The sequence below is a fragment of the Physella acuta genome, unplaced genomic scaffold, assembly GCF_028476545.2.
Source record: "Physella acuta isolate Inbredline_101_S28 unplaced genomic scaffold, ASM2847654v3 ptg000928l, whole genome shotgun sequence".
NCBI lineage: Eukaryota > Metazoa > Mollusca > Gastropoda > Physidae > Physella > Physella acuta.
In genome coordinates this window covers 1-19,024 of record NW_026732445.1, presented here as the reverse complement: position 1 = coordinate 19,024, position 19,024 = coordinate 1, and the positions used below count along the sequence as shown (strand labels likewise).

The 19,024-nt window shown below is 41.4% G+C and overlaps 2 protein-coding genes across 2 annotated transcripts; both read left to right on the top strand.

The window, feature by feature from the left end:
- Positions 1–304: 304 nt before the first annotated feature.
- On the top strand, positions 305–15,302 carry LOC131953530 (sucrase-isomaltase, intestinal-like). Its single transcript, XM_059316748.1, has 10 exons — positions 305–460; positions 2,821–3,091; positions 3,817–4,030; positions 4,395–4,555; positions 5,221–5,389; positions 7,668–7,764; positions 11,947–12,065; positions 13,081–13,206; positions 13,874–14,048; positions 15,265–15,302. Exons 2-10 carry the CDS (start codon positions 2,847–2,849, stop codon positions 15,300–15,302), a joined length of 1,344 nt encoding a protein of 447 aa, XP_059172731.1. The 5' UTR covers positions 305–460; positions 2,821–2,846.
- Positions 15,270–15,399, top strand: LOC131953536 (sucrase-isomaltase, intestinal; the record flags this gene model as incomplete). The annotated part of the gene is given in 1 exon segment (XM_059316757.1): positions 15,270–15,399. A coding segment is annotated over 1 exon segment (69 nt), but the record flags the coding sequence as incomplete, so codon positions are not given.
- Positions 15,400–19,024: the final 3,625 nt, after the last annotated feature.

The window sequence follows — 19,024 nt, the reverse complement described above, 5'->3', positions numbered from 1 at the left end:
GCCTTCGAACTTTTAGGGCCTATGAAGACCTTAAAACTGTCTTGAATGTGTTTTTGCTTTGCTAGTTTTGACGGATAATTTTATGATTATTTTACTAAGGTTTACGCAGCATGTTTTAATTTTCCTGGTACCCAATTGTTGCAACCCTTTGCTTAAAAAACAACCAAGTAAACGTCTCGCGACCTAGTTTGTCATGACTTGTCTCCCCTTATTGTTGTAGTAAAAAGTTATCTGGCCAGTGGGGGCGCCATTGTGTAAACTCTCATAATGATGCTTGTTTATGTCTAGGAATATTTGTATTTTTATACTGCTGGGTTTTTATTTGTGCTATATTTTTAGCGTACTGTTCAGGGATATTTTAACAGCTTAAACTGTCACTATGTCACTTGTGTAATGTGGACTGCTAAAGGTGTTGTAGGGTGTGTTAGATGACACCAAACAATACGGACTTGTATTAAAGGTGCATATGGCTTTTATTAACTGTGTTTTAAACCAGGCTAGGTTAACACTCGCGTGTAGGTTTTATCCACTACTTTTGTGCATGCTGTAGAACAAAAGGTTAACTTGAGATTCGTGTGTAGTGTCACCACATGCATGATGTTGCTCATAAGTCATCCATAACTTAAGCTATGTAGTGTCCGGCTTTGATGAATTAAATTGCTGCTGACAGCAGGAACATATTTTGCGTGTCCTGTAAAAAAGTTTAAAAAAATAAAAATTGAAAAGTAGCATACACGCAAGACGCAACAAGTACACAACCTTCTTTAATTTGAACTTTTGGTTGCTCATGAACTCATCAAGAAAACAATTTCAAAATTGCACAAGGCCTGACCTTGGGGTGTGCGGTGAAGGCGGGGGGGGGGGGGGGGGATTTTGAAAGGGGGAGAGATAAGGTAATGTAACATTTCGTATTTCTTAAAAAATTCATAAATGAAAAGTTAAACATCGTTAATCAAATTTATATGCTTAGGCTTGAGGTAAACTGTTTACGGAAGGGGGGCGGCTTCTTGCGACGATGGTCCAGTAAGATCCATTATATTTATAGATCAATCTTTGATAAGCCACCAACACAACGATAGGTAAAAATTCCACCATAGCTCTAATAGCAAATTATAGAAGTTTACAGTTCGTAAAACGAGACAGATTTCTCAGTAGCCAGGGTGTGTGGCTGCTAAGGTCGAATTAAGTAACTCGAACACCGAACTGTACAATGTTTCCAACCTTTATTCTACTGTTATACACATTTGACCCCCATTGTAACCTTTTACAATGGTCTAAACAATATATATATATATATATATATATATATATATATATATATATATATATATATATATATATATATATATATATGTATATATGTATATATGTATATATGTATATATATATATATATATATATATATATATATATATATATATATATATATATATATATATATATATATATATGTATATATGTATATTTGACCCCCATTGTAACCTTTTACAATGGTCTAAACAATATATACATACATAAGAAACAGCTTATCACACCTCGATTACACACCTGTTTTATCGTTGTGTTCCACGTACCCAATAAAATTCACCAAAAAATCAACGTCACCAGTGTCTTATAAACCTGGTCAAGTGGACTCAGTGTTCGATAACAACTTCAGATAAAACCGACAACAGATGAAGAAAGCTAGGGACGATAACATACTTGAATATTCATCCAGTTCACGGGTCAAAATCTAGACTATATTTCCGCATGTAAAGTGATCTCGCGGCTCCAGAAGTGTTTTACAAGTTTTTCTGGGATTAAAATAAGCGCATCATAAAAGTAAGTGTTGGTGTATTTATATATCTTACAATATACATTCACTTTTATCATGCATGACTTCCAACAGAGTAAGGGTATGTGTAATTTGTGAGGGCGATATACTGGAACCATACAAAAGTAATATTATGAAGCCGATATGAATTCCTAATATTAAACGAATTAATATATACGAGCCGACCCGCGGCGTATCATACGCCGCTATTTAGTTGTTTTATTTTCTACTTTTCAGTAATTCATAATTTTTGAATTCGACAGTACCAATGCTGCCACTGAACATATTTGCTTTAAAACACTATCAGTAGCTCGTTAAGGACGATACTACCCCCACCCTCCTTTCCCCCAACCCCTACCCTACCCCCCCCCCCCCCCCCCCCGCCGTGAAAGCAGCCTCCTCTTAGTTACCTCCCCTAAGTTTAAAATAGTTTCAAACTAAATTATCTGCCACTATTAGCCGTCACTAAACCCGGCTCTACGATTGTAAACATTTAGCGTGAACCACAGCTCACCAGACCATGTAGGGGTGGGGTGGTAGGGAGCGCGCTTACAGCTTGGTGTTTTTTAGCGTCTCCAAGAAGAGAATTATATATATAGATGTCTTCTGAAAAATAGAATGGCTATTGTGTAAGAAATGAATTTCAACATTTTCTAGTGATCATAATTAAGCCAGTAAATCTTGTGAAATGTATGTTTTTGATAAAAATGCTGACCCAAACCCTGACCCCAGTCTTGACCCTAGGCGACCCTGGTTATGTTAGTCCTGGCATGTATCAATTAGGGCGTCATCCATACATTAGGTTACATATATAGAGAGGTATTTAGGGAGTGGGAGCTTATATAGGCTAGGGGCTCTTACCTTTTTTTCACGTGAGTTTGGTGGGGGTGTACAGATATTATAAAACAGAACGGCGTCACTTATAAACAACCTTTAAAGTAATGGTGACATTTTGTATATATCAGTGTGAACATGTATAAATGTTATATTTTTTTAAAAATTTCCAGGAAAGAAGACTCAAAAATTACCTGAAATGTCGGGCGTGTATGCACTCACCCCGAAAAAGTCGAAAGTTCCGAGGAAGAAGTTAATCGTCGGTATAAGTGTCTCTGTCGCCATCGGAGTGGCTGTGGCCTTGACCGTGGGGCTGGTGCTTCACTTCAAGTTGAAGGACGACGGAGACACGCCGGCTCAGGTGCTGCGCGTGGATTGTTACCCAGAGCTACGGAGAGACGCGGGGAAGATGAGCACTAATTCACGTGCATGCCAGGAACGAGGGTGAGTGGTTGAAAGTGTGTCTCTATAGTTCAGTGTGTGCGTTCTCTTTACGTGTGTCTCATTGGCCTGTTCCTTTTAATGCATCTACGTGTGTCTTAAGTTGTCAGGTATGTCTTATTACTTCAGATGCGCTTCGTTTTTGTGTGTCTTAGAAGATGTATCTCTGTACGGGTGTCTTAATATTTCAGGTGTCTCTTCAAGTGTCTTCATACTTGAGGCGTTTTTTCTTTAAATGGTTATTTTCAAGTGTGTCTCATTAGCTTAGGTATGTCTATTCTAGTACGTTTCAATACATTTGATGTGTCGCTTCAAGTATGTTTCGTTACTTTGCATGTGTTTATTTTGGTGTGTCTCATTACCTCAGGTGTGTTTCATTACCTCAGGTGTGTCTCATTACATCAGGTGTGTCTCATTACCACAGGTGTGTCTCATTACCTCAGGTGTGTCTCATTACCTCAGGTGTGTCTCATTACTTCAGTTGTGTCTCATTACTTCCAATGTGTCTCATTACATCAGGTGTGTCTCATTACCTCACGTGTGTCTTGTTACCTCAGGTGTGTCTCATTACTTCAGTTGTGTCTCATTACTTCAGGTGTGTCTCATTACTTCAGGTGTGTCTCATTACTTCAGGTGTGTCTCATTACCTCAGGTGTGTCTCATTACCTCAGGTGTGTCTCATTACTTTAGGTGTGTCTCATTACCTCAGGTGTGTCTCATTACCTCAGGTGTGTCTGGCAAAAGCAGGACGAGCCCGGGGCGCCATGGTGCTACTTCCCAGCTGGACACGGGTATCACGTGATCAGCGGCCCTGACCTTAAGGACAACGTGTACAGGCTGGAGCTGAGGCGCACGCCGTCCCCGCCCTTGTACAACACGACGGTGTACGAGGAGGTGGGGGTGGAGGTGGACATGCAGACTGACAACAGGCTCAGGGTCAAGGTCAGTGGACGGTACGACTTGAAAAATGGCGGAGGTTGTGTACAAAGTGGGTCAGTGACAAGACTTGTGTGTATGTGTGTGTGTATGTGTATGTGCATGCGGGTGTATGTGGGGTGGGGGGGGGACGGTTTTCCAGCCCTACTTGAGAGGGTCCGAACCAAAGCAAAACTCTGGGGTTCGATCAAACCCAGGTTAAGAACCACTTCAATACCACAACCGAGGTTAGGGTATACGTTTTATTTAGGACAGTGGTGTTTCAAATAACTTGATGGTCTAATTTGTAAACAATTTAAAATTAGAACATGTATCGCTAACCTGTTTTTATACATGATCTAGAAGGTTCTTATATTTCTGGCGTCTGCAGATCTTCCCCACAAACGTGAGCAGATGGGAAATTCCACAAATAGCCTTGGACATTGAGGGGTCAAGGTTGGCGACCTCCACCAAAACGGCCCAGTATGACGTCACGTTTTCAGAGAACCCGTTTGGCGTTGTGGTGACTAGGAAGTCATCCGGTGCTGTTGTGTAAGTGTGTTGTGCCGAGGTGTGTGTGTAGGGGGGGGCGGGTGAATGTGCGTGTGGCGTGCGAATGCGTCTGGTGTGAGAAGATGTGTGTGGTGTGAGAATATATGTGTGAATGTGTGTGCATGGGGTGCTAATGTTTATAGTGTGCAAATATATGTGATGTGTTAGTGTTGTGCGAAGGTGTTTGTGGTTTGCGAACCAGTGTGTGTGTGTGGATTGTAAGTTTGTGTGCAAATGTATGTCTGTGAAAGTGTATATAGTCAGCGAATGTGTGTGTGTGTGTGTGTGTGTGTTGTATGTAACTGTGAATAAATTTGACATCAATATGTGCATTTATTTGTGAGGTTTAAATGTGTGTGCTTTGTGTGTTTGTGTGTTGTATGCAACTGTGAGTAAATTTGATATAAGTGTGCAATTTTTTTTGCGGTTTAATTTCTGTACTTCCTGTGAATGTGTGTGTTTTAGTTGAATGCGTGTGTATTTGTATTTTGTGTGAATGTGTGAATATATTGTGCTCTGCCATCTCTTGTCTGTTATCATTTGTATGCTCTACCACTAGACCATTCCATCCAATCTAAAAATAAAACCTAACCCCCAACCATAACTACATCACTATCAATCCCACATTTCACTCATTAAAAAACCCACACAATCCCCACCCCCAGGTTCAACTCCAGCCAGCCTGGATTAGTCCTGTCTGACCAGTTTCTCCAGCTGACCACACGACTGACCAATGAGAACGTGTACGGTTTTGGTGAGCACAGGCACGAGAGCTTCAAACACGACATGAGATGGAGGCTGTGGTCAATGTTTACACGGGACTCGGGTCCTAATGTAAGGCTGTGGTCAATGTTTACCTGGGTCCTAATGTAAGGCTGTGGTCAATGTTTACATGGGTCCTAATGTAAGGCTGTGGTCAATGTTTACCTGGGACTCGGATCCTAATGTAAGGTTGTGGTCAATGTTTACACGGGACTCTGGTCCTAATGTAAGGCTGTGGTCATTGTTTACACGGGACTCTGGTCCTAATGTAAGGCTGTGGTCAATGTTTACACGGGTCCTAATGTAAGACTGTGGTCAATGTTTACCTGGGTCCTAATGTAAGGCTGTGGTCAATGTTTACACGGGTCCTAATGTAAGGCTGTGGTCAATGTTTACACGGGACTCGGGTCCTAATGTAAGGCTGTGGTCAATGTTTACCTGGGTCCTAATGTAAGGCTGTGGTCAATGTTTACATGGGTCCTAATGTAAGGCTGTGGTCAATGTTTACACGGGACTCGGATCCTAATGTAAGGTTGTGGTCAATGTTTACACGGGACTCTGGTCCTAATGTAAGGCTGTGGTCAATGTTTACACGGGTCCTAATGTAAGGCTGTGGTCAATGTTTACCTGGGTCCTAATGTAAGGTTGTGGTCATTGTTTACACGGGACTCGGGTCCTAATGTAAGGCTGTGGTCAATGTTTACCTGGGTCCTAATGTAAGGCTGTGGTCAATGTTTACACGGGACTCTGGTCCTAATGTAAGGCTGTGGTCAATGTTTACACGGTTCCTAATGTAAGGCTGTGGTCAATGTTTACACGGGTCCTAATGTAAGGCTGTGGTCATTGTTTACCTGGGTCCTAATGTAAGGCTGTGGTCAATGTTTACACGGGACTCGGGTCCTAATGTAAGGCTGTGGTCAATGTTTACCTGGGTCCTAATGTAAGGCTGTGGTCAATGTTTACATGGGTCCTAATGTAAGGCTGTGGTCAATGTTTACACGGGACTCGGATCCTAATGTAAGGTTGTGGTCAATGTTTACACGGGACTCTGGTCCTAATGTAAGGCTGTGGTCAATGTTTACACGGGTCCTAATGTAAGGCTGTGGTCAATGTTTACCTGGGTCCTAATGTAAGGTTGTGGTCATTGTTTACACGGGACTCGGGTCCTAATGTAAGGCTGTGGTCAATGTTTACCTGGGTCCTAATGTAAGGCTGTGGTCAATGTTTACCTGGGTCCTAATGTAAGGCTGTGGTCAATGTTTACCTGGGTTCTAATGTAAGGCTGTGGTCAATGTTTACACGGGACTCGGGTCCTAATGTAAGGCTGTGGTCAATGTTTACACAGGTCCTAATGTAAGGCTGTGGTCAATGTTTACACGGGACTCTGGTCCTAATGTAAGGCTGTGGTCAATGTTTACACGGTTCCTAATGTAAGGCTGTGGTCAATGTTTACACGGGACTCTGGTCCTAATGTAAGGCTGTGGTCAATGTTTACATGGGTCCTAATGTAAGGCTGTGGTCAATGTTTACACGGGACTCGGGTCCTAATGTAAGGCTGTGGTCAATGTTTACACGGGTCCTAATGTAAGGCTGTGGTCAATGTTTACACGGGTCCTAATGTAAGGCTGTGGTCAATGTTTACCTGGGTCCTAATGTAAGGCTGTGGTCAATGTTTACACGGGACTCGGGTCCTAATGTAAGGCTGTGGTCAATGTTTACCTAGGTCCTAATGTAAGGCTGTGGTCAATGTTTACATGGGTCCTAATGTAAGGCTGTGGTCAATGTTTACACGGGACTCGGGTCCTAATGTAAGGCTGTGGTCAATGTTTACCTGGGTCCTAATGTAAGGCTGTGGTCAATGTTTACCTGGGTCCTAATGTAAGGCTGTGGTCAATGTTTACCTGGGTCCTAATGTAAGGCTGTGGTCAATGTTTACACGGGTCCTAATGTAAGGCTGTGGTCAATGTTTACACGGGTCCTAATGTAAGGCTGTGGTCAATGTTTACACAGGTCCTAATGTAAGGCTGTGGTCAATGTTTACACGGGTCCTAATGTAAGGCTGTGGTCAATGTTTACACGGGTCCTAATGTAAGGCTGTGGTCAATGTTTACACGGGTCCTAATGTAAGGCTGTGGTCAAATTTTACCTGGGTCCTCATGTATATGGTCAATGTTCACACTGGACTCGTGGTCCTTATGTAATAATGTGTTCACCGTATGTCACCAACGTTTTACGGGTCACCTAACAAACTGACCCTGTCAGACCCATGTTGTGTGGGTTAGCTAACAAACTGACCCCATCTCTCCCTCGTTATGTGGGTCACCTAACAAACTGACCCTCTCTGACCCAGAGCGACTGGAACCTGTACGGCCAACATCCGGTCTACATGAACGTGGAAGACGACAAGAAGGCCAATATGGTGCTACTGAAGAACAGCAACGCTATAGGTGAGGTAGTCTAACACTATAGGTGAGGTAGTCTAACGCTATAGGTGAGGTAATCTAACGCTATAGATGAGGTAGCCTAACACTAGGTGAGGTAGTCTAACGCTATAGGTGAGGTAGTCTAACGCTATAGGTGAGGTAGCCTAACGCTATAGGTGAGGTAGTCTAACGCTATAGGTGAGGTAGCCTAACGCTATAGGTGAGGTAGTCTAACGCTATAGATGAGGTAGCCTAACACTAGGTGAGGTAGTCTAACGCTATAGGTGAGGTAGTCTAGCGTTAGAGGTGAGGTAGTCTAACGCTATAGGTGTGGTAGTATAACGCTATAGGTGAGGTAGTCTAACGCTATAGGTGTGGTAGTCTAACGCTATAGGTGAGGTAGTCTAACGCTATAGGTGAGGTAGTCTAACGCTATAGGTGAGGTAGTCTAACGCTATAGGTGAGGTAGTCTAACGCTATAGGTGAGGTAGTCTAACGCTATAGGTGAGGTAGCCTAACGCTAGGTGAGGTAATCTAACGCTATAGGTGAGGTAGTCTAACGCTATAGGTGAGGTGGCCTAACGCTATAGGTGAGGTAGTTTAACGCTATAGGTGAGGTAGTTTAACGCTAGAGGTGAGGTAGTCTAACGCTATAGGTGAGGTAGTCTAACCCTATAGGTGAGGTAGTCTAACGCTATAGGTGAGGTAGTCTAACGCTAGAGGTGAGGTAGCCTAACGCTAGGTGAGGTAGTCTAACGCTAGAGGTGAGGTAGCCTAACGCTATAGGTGAGGTAGCCTAACACTATAGGGGAGGTAGCCTAACGCTAGGTGAGGTAGTCTATCGCTATAGGTGAGGTAGTCTAACGCTATAGGTGAGGTAGCCTAATGCTATAGGTGAGGTAGTCTAACGCTAGAGGCGAGGTAGCCTAACGCTATAGGTGAGGTAGCCTAACGCTAGGTGAGGTAGCCTAACACTAGGTGAGGTAGTCTATCGCTATAGGTGAGGTAGTCTAACGCTATAGGTGAGGTAGCCTAATGCTATAGGTGAGGTAGTCTAACGCTATAGGTGAGGTAGTCTAACGCTATAGGTGAGGTAGTCTAACGCTATAGGTGAGGTAGTCTAACGCTATAGGTGAGGTAGTCTAACGCTATAGGGGAGGTAGCCTAACGCTAGTTGAGGTAGTCTAACGCTATAGGTGAGGTGTGGGGTAGCCTAACGCTAGGTGAGGTAGTCTATCGCTATAGGTGAGGTAGTCTAACGCTATAGGTGAGGTAGCCTAACGCTATAGGTGAGGTAATCTAACGCTATAGATGAGGTAGCCTAACACTAGGTGAGGTAGTCTAACGCTATAGGTGAGGTAGTCTAGCGTTAGGTGAGGTAGTCTAACGCTATAGGTGAGGTAGTCTAACGCTATAGGTGAGGTGGCCTAACGCTAGGTGAGGTAGTCTAACGTTATAGGTGAGGTAGTCTAACGTTATAGGTGAGGTGTGAGGTAGCCTAACGCTATAGGTGAGGTAGCCTAACGCTATAGGTGAGGTAGTCTAACGCTATAGGTGAAGTAGTCTAACGCTATAGGTGAGGTAGTCTAACGCTATAGGTGAAGTAGTCTAACGCTATAGGTGAGGTAGTCTAACGCTATAGTTGAGGTAGCCTAACGCTATAGGTGAGGTAGCCTAACGCTATAGGTGAGGTAGTCTAACGCTATAGGTGAGGTGGCCTAACGCTATAGGTGAGGTAGTTTAACGCTATAGGTGAGGTAGTCTAACGCTATAGGTGAGGTAGCCTAACGCTAGGTGAGGTAGTCTAACGCTATAGGTGAGGTAGTCTAACGCTATAGATGAGGTAGCCTAACACTAGGTGAGGTAGTCTAACGCTATAGGTGAAGTAGTCTAACGCTATAGGTGAGGTAGTCTAACGCTATAGGTGAGGTAGCCTAACGCTATAGGTGAGGTAGTCTAACGCTATAGGTGAGGTAGTCTAACGCTATAGGTGAGGTAGTCTAACGCTATAGGTGAGGTAGTCTAACGCTATAGGTGAGGTAGTCTAACGCTATAGGTGAGGTAGCCTAACGCTAGGTGAGGTAGTCTAACGCTATAGGTGAAGTAGTCTAACGCTATAGGTGAGGTAGTCTAACGCTATAGTTGAGGTAGCCTAACGCTATAGGTGAGGTAGCCTAACGCTATAGGTGAGGTAGTCTAACGCTATAGGTGAGGTGGCCTAACGCTATAGGTGAGGTAGTTTAACGCTATAGGTGAGGTAGTCTAACGCTATAGGTGAGGTAGCCTAACGCTAGGTGAGGTAGTCTAAAGCTATAGGTGAGGTAGTCTAACGCTATAGATGAGGTAGCCTAACACTAGGTGAGGTAGTCTAACGCTATAGGTGAAGTAGTCTAACGCTATAGGTGAGGTAGTCTAACGCTATAGGTGAGGTAGCCTAACGCTATAGGTGAGGTAGTCTAACGCTATAGGTGAGGTAGTCTAACGCTATAGGTGAGGTAGTCTAACGCTATAGGTGAGGTAGTCTAACGCTATAGGTGAGGTAGTCTAACGCTATAGGTGAGGTAGTCTATCGCTATAGGTGAAGTAGTCTAACGCTATAGGTGAGGTAGTCTAACGCTATAGGTGAGGTAGCCTAACGCTATAGGTGAGGTAATCTAACGCTATAGGTGAGGTGGCCTAACGCTAGGTGAGGTAGTCTAACGCTATAGGTGAAGTAGTCTAACGCTATAGGTGAGGTAGTCTAACGCTATAGGTGAGGTAGCCTAACGCTATAGGTGAGGTAGTCTAACGCTATAGGTGAGGTAGTCTAACGCTATAGGTGAGGTAGTTTAACGCTATAGGTGAGGTAGTTTAACGCTATAGGTGAGGTAGCCTAACGCTAGGTGAGGTAGTCTAACGCTAGAGGTGAGGTAGCCTAACGCTATAGGTGAGGTAGCCTAACGCTATAGGTGAGGTAGCCTAATGCTATAGGTGAGGTAGTCTAACGCTATAGGTGAGGTAGTCTAACGCTATAGGTGAGGTAGTCTAACGCTATAGGTGAGGTAGTCTAACGCTATAGGTGAGGTAGTCTAACGCTATAGGTGAGGTAGTCTATCGCTATAGGTGAGGTAGCCTAACGCTATAGGTGAGGTAGTCTTACACTAGGTGAGGTAGTCTAACGCTATAGGTGAGGTAGTCTTACACTAGGTGAGGTAGTCTAACGCTATAGGTGAGATAGTCTAACGCTATAGGTGAGGTAGTCTAACGCTATAGGTGAGGTAGTCTAACGCTATAGGTGAGGTAGTCTAACGCTATAGGTGAGGTAGTCTATCGCTATAGGTGAGGTAGTCTAACGCTATAGGTGAGGTAGTCTAACGCTATAGGTGAGGTAGTCTAACGCTATAGGTGAGGTAGTCTAACGCTATAGGTGAGGTAGGCTATCGCTATAGGTGAGGTAGTCTAACGCTATAGGTGAGGTAGTCTAACGCTATAGGTGAGGTAGTCTAACGCTATAGGTGAGGTAGTCTAACGCTATAGGTGAGGTAGTCTAACGCTAGGCGAAGTAGTCTAACGCTATAGGTGAGGTAGTCTAACGCTATAGGTGAGGTAGTCTAACGCTATAGGTGAGGTAGTCTAACGCTAGGTGAGGTAGTCTAACGCTAGGTGAGGTAGTCTAACGCTAGGTGAGGTAGTCTAACGCTAGGTGAGGTAGTCTAACGCTAGGTGAGGTAGTCTAACGCTATAGGTGAGGTAGTCTAACGCTAGGTGAGGTAGTCTAACGCTAGGTGAGGTAGTCTAACGCTAGGTGAGGTAGTCTAACGCTAGGTGAGGTAGTCTAACGCTATAGGTGAGGTGTGGGGTAGCCTTATGCTTAACTTTAAGGTCTATTGTTTTGAAGTAGCCTTTTATGTACGAGTATTTGTTATTGTAATAGTATTGCATTTTGAGGTCGTTTTTCTTTTTATTTTGAGATATAAAAAGTATTTTTTAAAATGTTTTACATTATATCATAGTCTTTGATGTTTTTGTAATATTATATCGTTAGATGTAGCACTTACATGTTTCTCTTTAAGGTATCATGTTTTGGGATAGCATCAAACTTGTCATGTTTGTTTGTGTTCATGTGATTTGGGTTAGAGCAATGGCCGCCTATTGCCACGTCCATGTACTATGGTCATGTCCTTGTTATATTGTCCTGTCCTTGTTATATTGTCCTGTCCTCTCTAGAGGTCCTGCTACAGCCACACCCTGACCCAGCCATCACGTACAGGACAATTGGGGGAGTCCTGGACTTCTACATCTTCTTGGGGGATTCCCCGGCAGATGTTGTTAAACATTACCTAAAGGTAGGTTCGTTCTTCATCTAAGCTCAATACTGAATCACTCTACCTGTACTCAGGTAATTCTGTTCGTGTCAGTCTTTCTCTTCATCTAAGCTCAACATTGTATCATTATACCTGCATGTTTTCTACATGTACAATATATATATTTATTAAAGACTAAATTAACGTAAAGAAAATTTTGGTCAACATGTCTTTAAACACAACTGGCTTTTGCGAAATGAGTAAATAAAAAAATAGATAATGATCTTATTTATGAATATTTATAGTCTGATATAAATCTACGAAAACATGTTGGATATCCCTAAAAGTCGTAGGTCCCTAAATGTTGGAGGACCCTAAAGGTCTTATGTCCCTAAAAGTCGTAAACCCCTAAAAGTAGTAGGTCCCTAAAGGTCGTAGGTCCCTAAATGACGGAGGTCCCTAAAAGTCGTATGCCGCTAGTCACAGCCCCTTTCAATACGCTTTCCCCCCGTGACAGTCATTGCATATGGCACGTTGTGCTATTTCTAATAATATATGCCGCTAGGTAGTATGCCATTCCTTCATTCTTCAGGACAGACTATTCTCTTGCATGTTATTGGATAGACCTTTGGAATACATAATATATGATAGACCTTTGCCTTGTCTCGGATATTATTTGAAAGGCTTTTGTCTTACATACTATACCTTAGATTTGTCTTACATATTACACGATAGACTTTTGTCTTATATATTATTTTGAAAGACATCTGTCAGTAGTATATTAGGTCCCTTACCTAATATACTACTTCTGTCTTGCATATTTGGAAAGGCTTATACTTTGGATTTTCGTTTTATATATTATACGATCAACTTAGTCTTAAATATTATATGACAGACTAATCTTTTTTATTATCCGATAGACTTAAATTTCACTTATTATTTTGAAAGGCTACAGTCTTACATTGGATAACTAGACCCTGTAGCCTTTTCACCTCACCTCACCTACACAATAAAAGTGCTACTAACTGTACTAACACACCTGTATTATTTCTCTAAGGCTATCGGGCTACCTGTGTTCCCACCCTACTGGAGCCTGGGCTACCACCTGTGCAGGTGGGGCTACGCCAACATTAGCGACATGCAGATGGTCATCAACCGGACCATGGAGGCCAAAATTCCTTATGTAAAGTCATATTTCTTATCGTCGTGGTACTGGTAAAGTGAGAGTTCCATGAAGGCCAAAATTCCTTACGTAATGTCATATCACTGCATATTTCTTATCCTTGTGGTTCTAGTAAAGTGAGAGTTATCGATGTATGTTGTTTGATCGAAAACCGAAATTCAAGATTAATGACGGTAGTAAACATGCAGATGTCAATGCATTTATTAGTTTAGGTGATGCGAGAATTTCCAGAAGAGTTTTGTTCTTTGCTTTAAGGTAGTGAGCATGCAAATATAAATACATGTTTATTACTATAGTTGAAGAGTAAATGCAATGAAGAGCTTTTTTATGTAAATTAAATACTGCGGTTTTAGGCAAAAACTAGTTCGCGCTAATGCTGGGTTTAGTCACTTGTCAAAATGATTGTAGTTTTTGTGGGGTTTAATGCAATGGACGATAGAAAAGTCATAATTAAAGAATAAAAGCGCGATATACAAAAAGACAGGAACAACAACAGATTGAAAGACAGAAACAAAGACAAAAACAGACATAAATAAACCACAGAAACAAAGCAACAAAGCCATTAACAAAGATACAAAGACAGAAACAAAGACAAAACAGACAGAAATAAACCCCAGAAACAAAGCAACAAAGCTATTTACAACAAATCTCTGCCCGCTGTCCACAGGATGGCCAGTGGGCAGACGTCGATACATTCCACAAATCTTATGTCTTCACTTACGACACCAAGAAGTGGGCCAACTTTCCGGCCCTTGTGAGACAACTCAGGAAAGACAACATGCACTTTGTGACTATTGTGGTGAGTCTATGGGAGTCACAACATGCACTTTGTGACCATTGTGGTAAGTCTATGGGAGTCACAACATGCACTTTGTGACTATTGTGGGAGTTACAACAAGTACTTTGTGTCTATTGTGGTTAGTCTAAGGGAGTCACAAAATGCACTTTGTGACTATTGTGGTGAGTTCATGGGAGTCACAATATGCACTTTGTGACCATTGAGTACATAGGAGTCACAACTTACATTTGAAGGGTACAGTTGCTAGCTGTAAGAAACACCTTTTTACTTTCTCGTATATACGAAGTATAGAGAAAGTCTTGTAATCGTGCAAAAAAAAAATCGAGATTTTTGCAAATCTCGACGTTTTGCATCTCACTGATACGGAAAAACATAATTTTGCAATCTTGTCCGTATGTCTGTGTGTCTGTGTGTGTGTGTGTGTGTGTGTGTCCGTGTGTAAACACGATAACTTGAGTACCGTTACAGCTAGGTTGATGAAATTTCATATATAAGTATTTAATCAAAATCGTAGATCCGTATCAACTTTTGAGCGATTTCCGATAACCGGAAGTGGTACTTTTCCTACTTTGAATTTTTCAAAAGCCTATAACTTGAGTACTATTTCAGATAGATAAATGAAATTTCATACGTAAGTCAAAGATCTAATTCTCTACCTTCTGTTAAATTTTGAGTCATTTCCGTTGACTGTAAGTAGTACTTTACGCTACTTCCGATTTCTCAAAAAACTAATGTAAATTTTAAAAGTAATAATAATATTGCGCACTATTATGCGCTTTTTTATTTCGCGTTCACTTGGTGTGCAATTAATTTGTCTACGAGATTTTATTCTATTTTTAAAACTTTAAGTATTTAAAATGGATTAAAAATCATGTCTATAGCCCGAGTTCCCATCCCCTGTTATTTTATATAAGAATATTTCGAGAAAGTTTAGGGGAGATCACTCCCGGTTTATTAAAGTCGATAACAGAAAAATAGGTTATCCATACATTTGAGGGTAGAATTTGTGAGTAGGACTACGCATACTTCTACATACTGGAACACACACGTATGTTAATAGATTGTGTTGATTGTACCAGCTACAACACACACGTATGTTAATTAAACAGAAAGACCATTACATACTTGTACCAGCTAGAAGACACACACGTATGTTAATTAAATAGAATGTGTAAGTTGAAAGACCATTACACACTTATACCAGCTAGAACACACATACCTATGCTAAACACTTGCCAATAGAATTTGTGATGTTGCAGGACCCAGGTATAGGATCGAACCAGACCGTGATCGATGAAATCCATCAAGATTTCCCTGAGTACAACATGATCGCATCGGGAGAGGAGGCGGGGATCTTCATCAAGACGTCAGAGAACACGACTCTCATTGGGGAGGTAGGTGTAGGGGTCAGACGGAACTTATCTGTTTTAAGCTTGGCTGTCGTTAGTTATAATTGTAAAATGTCTATTTTGTGTAATTATGTAACATCTTTTTTTTTGTTTTTTTTAAAATAAAAGGTTATAAATATTATAGATTCCAGCCTAAAATTGTTATATATGAATCCTTTAGGAGAGGGTGAAATATATGAAAAGACAATTAATTAGACGTTTAATTTACGACTAAGACTGTAGATCTACTAACATTAAATTTTGCAATCTACAACGGCTACTGATGTATTTGTTTTTCAACTTGATAATGCTAAAAAAACCATACCAAACTATTTTGTTTAGAACTTCTGCTCTATATAATTTTTGCAATAGCAAATAACTTAAAGTTGTATTTTATAAGTTAGCGGTCAACATAAGGTGCAGGAATATTTGAAATGAATGTAAAGTTAAGCAAAGAATTATCTCCCATTCGAAAATCCAAATACCAAAAATTCATTCAAGGGAAATAATTTTCAAAAGAATAGCTAAATTAACCAAATGTAACTAAGACATGCATGAAAAACACATTAAAACGCACTAAATTTTATTACATAATAATTATAACAAATCTTTTATATTAGCTATGTAAACTTGTAAAAACAATATATTTACTTATTGAATACTTAACTGTAGCTTTTGTTTCAAAGTCTAATAATAGTAGCTTTATTATAACATACTTCTATTCAATTTTGATGACATTCATTTCATTTATGGAGCCCGTCAAATCACTATAATAAAATTTTGGATCCCCTAAATAAAGGGACGCCTTTAAAAAAAAACAAGTTAATTAAAGTCTAGTGACAATTTAAGCGCAATTTCCTAAATTAATTTTTTAAATTATAAATAAATTAATAGGGTACAAAAATATCGTTTGAATTAATAAGTAAAAAAAAAAGACAACTATATTAACCTATATCAACGGAAATAGTTTTATTTTAACGAGTAGGACTACAAGATGCTCAGTTTAAAAAAGTAGTAAATATCATCCTAGGCCTACACGATGCTCAGTTTAAATGTTCTTAATTAATTTTTTGTGACGGAACGAAAGGATATTTTTGAAAACTTTCTTCGGCAATATTGGTCTAAATTATGGCAAGAATCGATTGGTAAATGTTTCAAGTCGCTAAGTGGTCTGGTTGCCGAGATATGGAGCAAAAACTGCATTTGTTCGAGGTTTTTTGGCTTTTCCGGGAAATCCAGGAAGGAATTCCGGGAATTTTTTTGGCCCACAATCATCCTTGGAACTTGCTTAACATATTTGCTTTTGAAACTAGTCCTCGATATTGCTTCGTTGAGGAGGAGATACGACTTAAAGCTGCGGACACACATCCATCCATCCATCCATCCATCCATCCATCCATCCATCCATCCATCCATCCATCCATCCATCCATCCATCCATCCATCCATCCATCCATCCATCCATCCATCCATCCATCCATCCATCCATCCATCCATCCATCCATCCATCCATCCATCCATCCATCCATCCATCCATCCATCCATCCATCCATCCATCCATCCATCCATCCATCCATCCATCCATCCATCCATCCATCCATCCATCCATCCATCCATCCATCCCTCCATCCCTCCATCCCTCCATCCCTCCATCCCTCCTTCCATCCATCCATCCATCCATCCATCCATCCATCCATCCATCCATCCATCCATCCATCCATCCATCCATCCATCCATCCATCCATCCATCCATCCATCCATCCATCCATCCATCCATCCATCCATCCATCCATCCATCCATCCATCCATCCATCCATCCATCCATCCATCCATCCATCCATCCATCCATCCATCCATCCATCCATCCATCCATCCATCCATCCATCCATCCATCCATCCATCCATCCATCCATCCATCCATCCATCCATCCATCCATCCATCCATCCATCCATCCATCCATCCATCCATCCATCCATCCATCCATCCATCCATCCATCCATCCATCCATCCATCCATCCATCCATCCATCCATCCATCCATCCATCCATCCATCCATCCATCCATCCATCCATCCATCCATCCATCCATCCATCCATCCATCCATCCATCCATCCATCCATCCATCCATCCATCCATCCATCCATCCATCCATCCATCCATCCATCCATCCATCCATCCATCCATCCATCCATCCATCCATCCATCCATCCATCCATCCATCCATCCATCCATCCATCCATCCATCCATCCATCCATCCATCCATCCATCCATCCATCCATCCATCCATCCATCCATCCATCCATCCATCCATCCATCCATCCATCCATCCATCCATCCATCCATCCATCCATCCATCCATCCATCCATCCATCCATCCATCCATCCATCCATCCATCCATCCATCCATCCATCCATCCATCCATCCATCCATCCATCCATCCATCCATCCATCCATCCATCCATCCATCCATCCATCCATCCATCCATCCATCCATCCATCCATCCATCCATCCATCCATCCATCCATCCATCCATCCATCCATCCATCCATCCATCCATCCATCCATCCATCCATCCATCCATCCATCCATCCATCCATCCATCCATCCATCCATCCATCCATCCATCCATCCATCCATCCATCCATCCATCCATCCATCCATCCATCCATCCATCCATCCATCCATCCATCCATCCATCCATCCATCCATCCATCCATCCATCCATCCATCCATCCATCCATCCATCCATCCATCCATCCATCCACCCACCCAGAAATGACGCATTATTAAACGCAATTGCCAGTATGGAAATTGCGCTAAAAATCATACACGGCTGGCTGTTTTAGACATTGCTAGAATTATTGATTAAATATTTTAAAAAGTTATTATTTGAAAAAAAAAATGTTTACCGTTAGGTATAAATTCCATCCTATTTAAATTATATTTTAATACTTTAAGAGAGGTAATATAGATTCCTAATAAAATTAAGGATTTTTCCACTAGAGAACGCCTACCTTTCTTTGTAGTGTTTTCCGTACTGAATTGAAATCAATTAACTTACGCTAAACTCGACTACTCGATATACAACAAGAATCAATACTCCCGAACTACGATACTTCATCCCCTGCATTCTCATTTCTCTGTTACCAATCAAATTCCAGTAGAACTTAAACTACAAAACAGCCGAATAAAAATTATGACACTTTAACACTTCGATACTTTATACCTACGAAACCATATCAGCAAAAGCCTACCGTTACTCCCAAATCTAAACGATTCATCAAAACTTACCAAACAAGTGACATACTTTAAACACCCCGTCATTACAAAACTCTGTACACCAGGACATATTTCTAATTCAAAGTCAGAGAAAACGAGACTTACAAGGCCTATTAAAATTAGATAGCCGTTTGAAATATTCGAAATTAAAATTACGAACGTGTTCAATCGTTTTCTACATCAATTATGTGACACCAAATTAAAAAAGACAAAGTGACTTGTTCAAAAGCGCCCCGACCTTTCCAAATTCGGGAGGTTCGGTTGCATTTTACCATCGCGAAAAAATATAGGCCTATATAGACCTGATTTTGGGGTGGGGGTGCAAAATTGATAGTTCGTCCTGGGCGCC

What these genes read in the sequence shown, in the direction of transcription:
- LOC131953530 (XM_059316748.1), top strand. Translation starts at nt 2,847, where the DNA reads ATGTCGGGCGTGTATGCACTCACCCCGAAAAAGTCGAAAGTTCCGAGG. An exon ending in TTGTTAAACATTACCTAAAG is followed by an intron (nt 12,066 to 13,080) that starts GTAGGTTCGTTC and finishes TATTTCTCTAAG; the next exon opens with GCTATCGGGCTACCTGTGTT. An exon ending in TGGAGGCCAAAATTCCTTAT is followed by an intron (nt 13,207 to 13,873) that starts GTAAAGTCATAT and finishes CGCTGTCCACAG; the next exon opens with GATGGCCAGTGGGCAGACGT.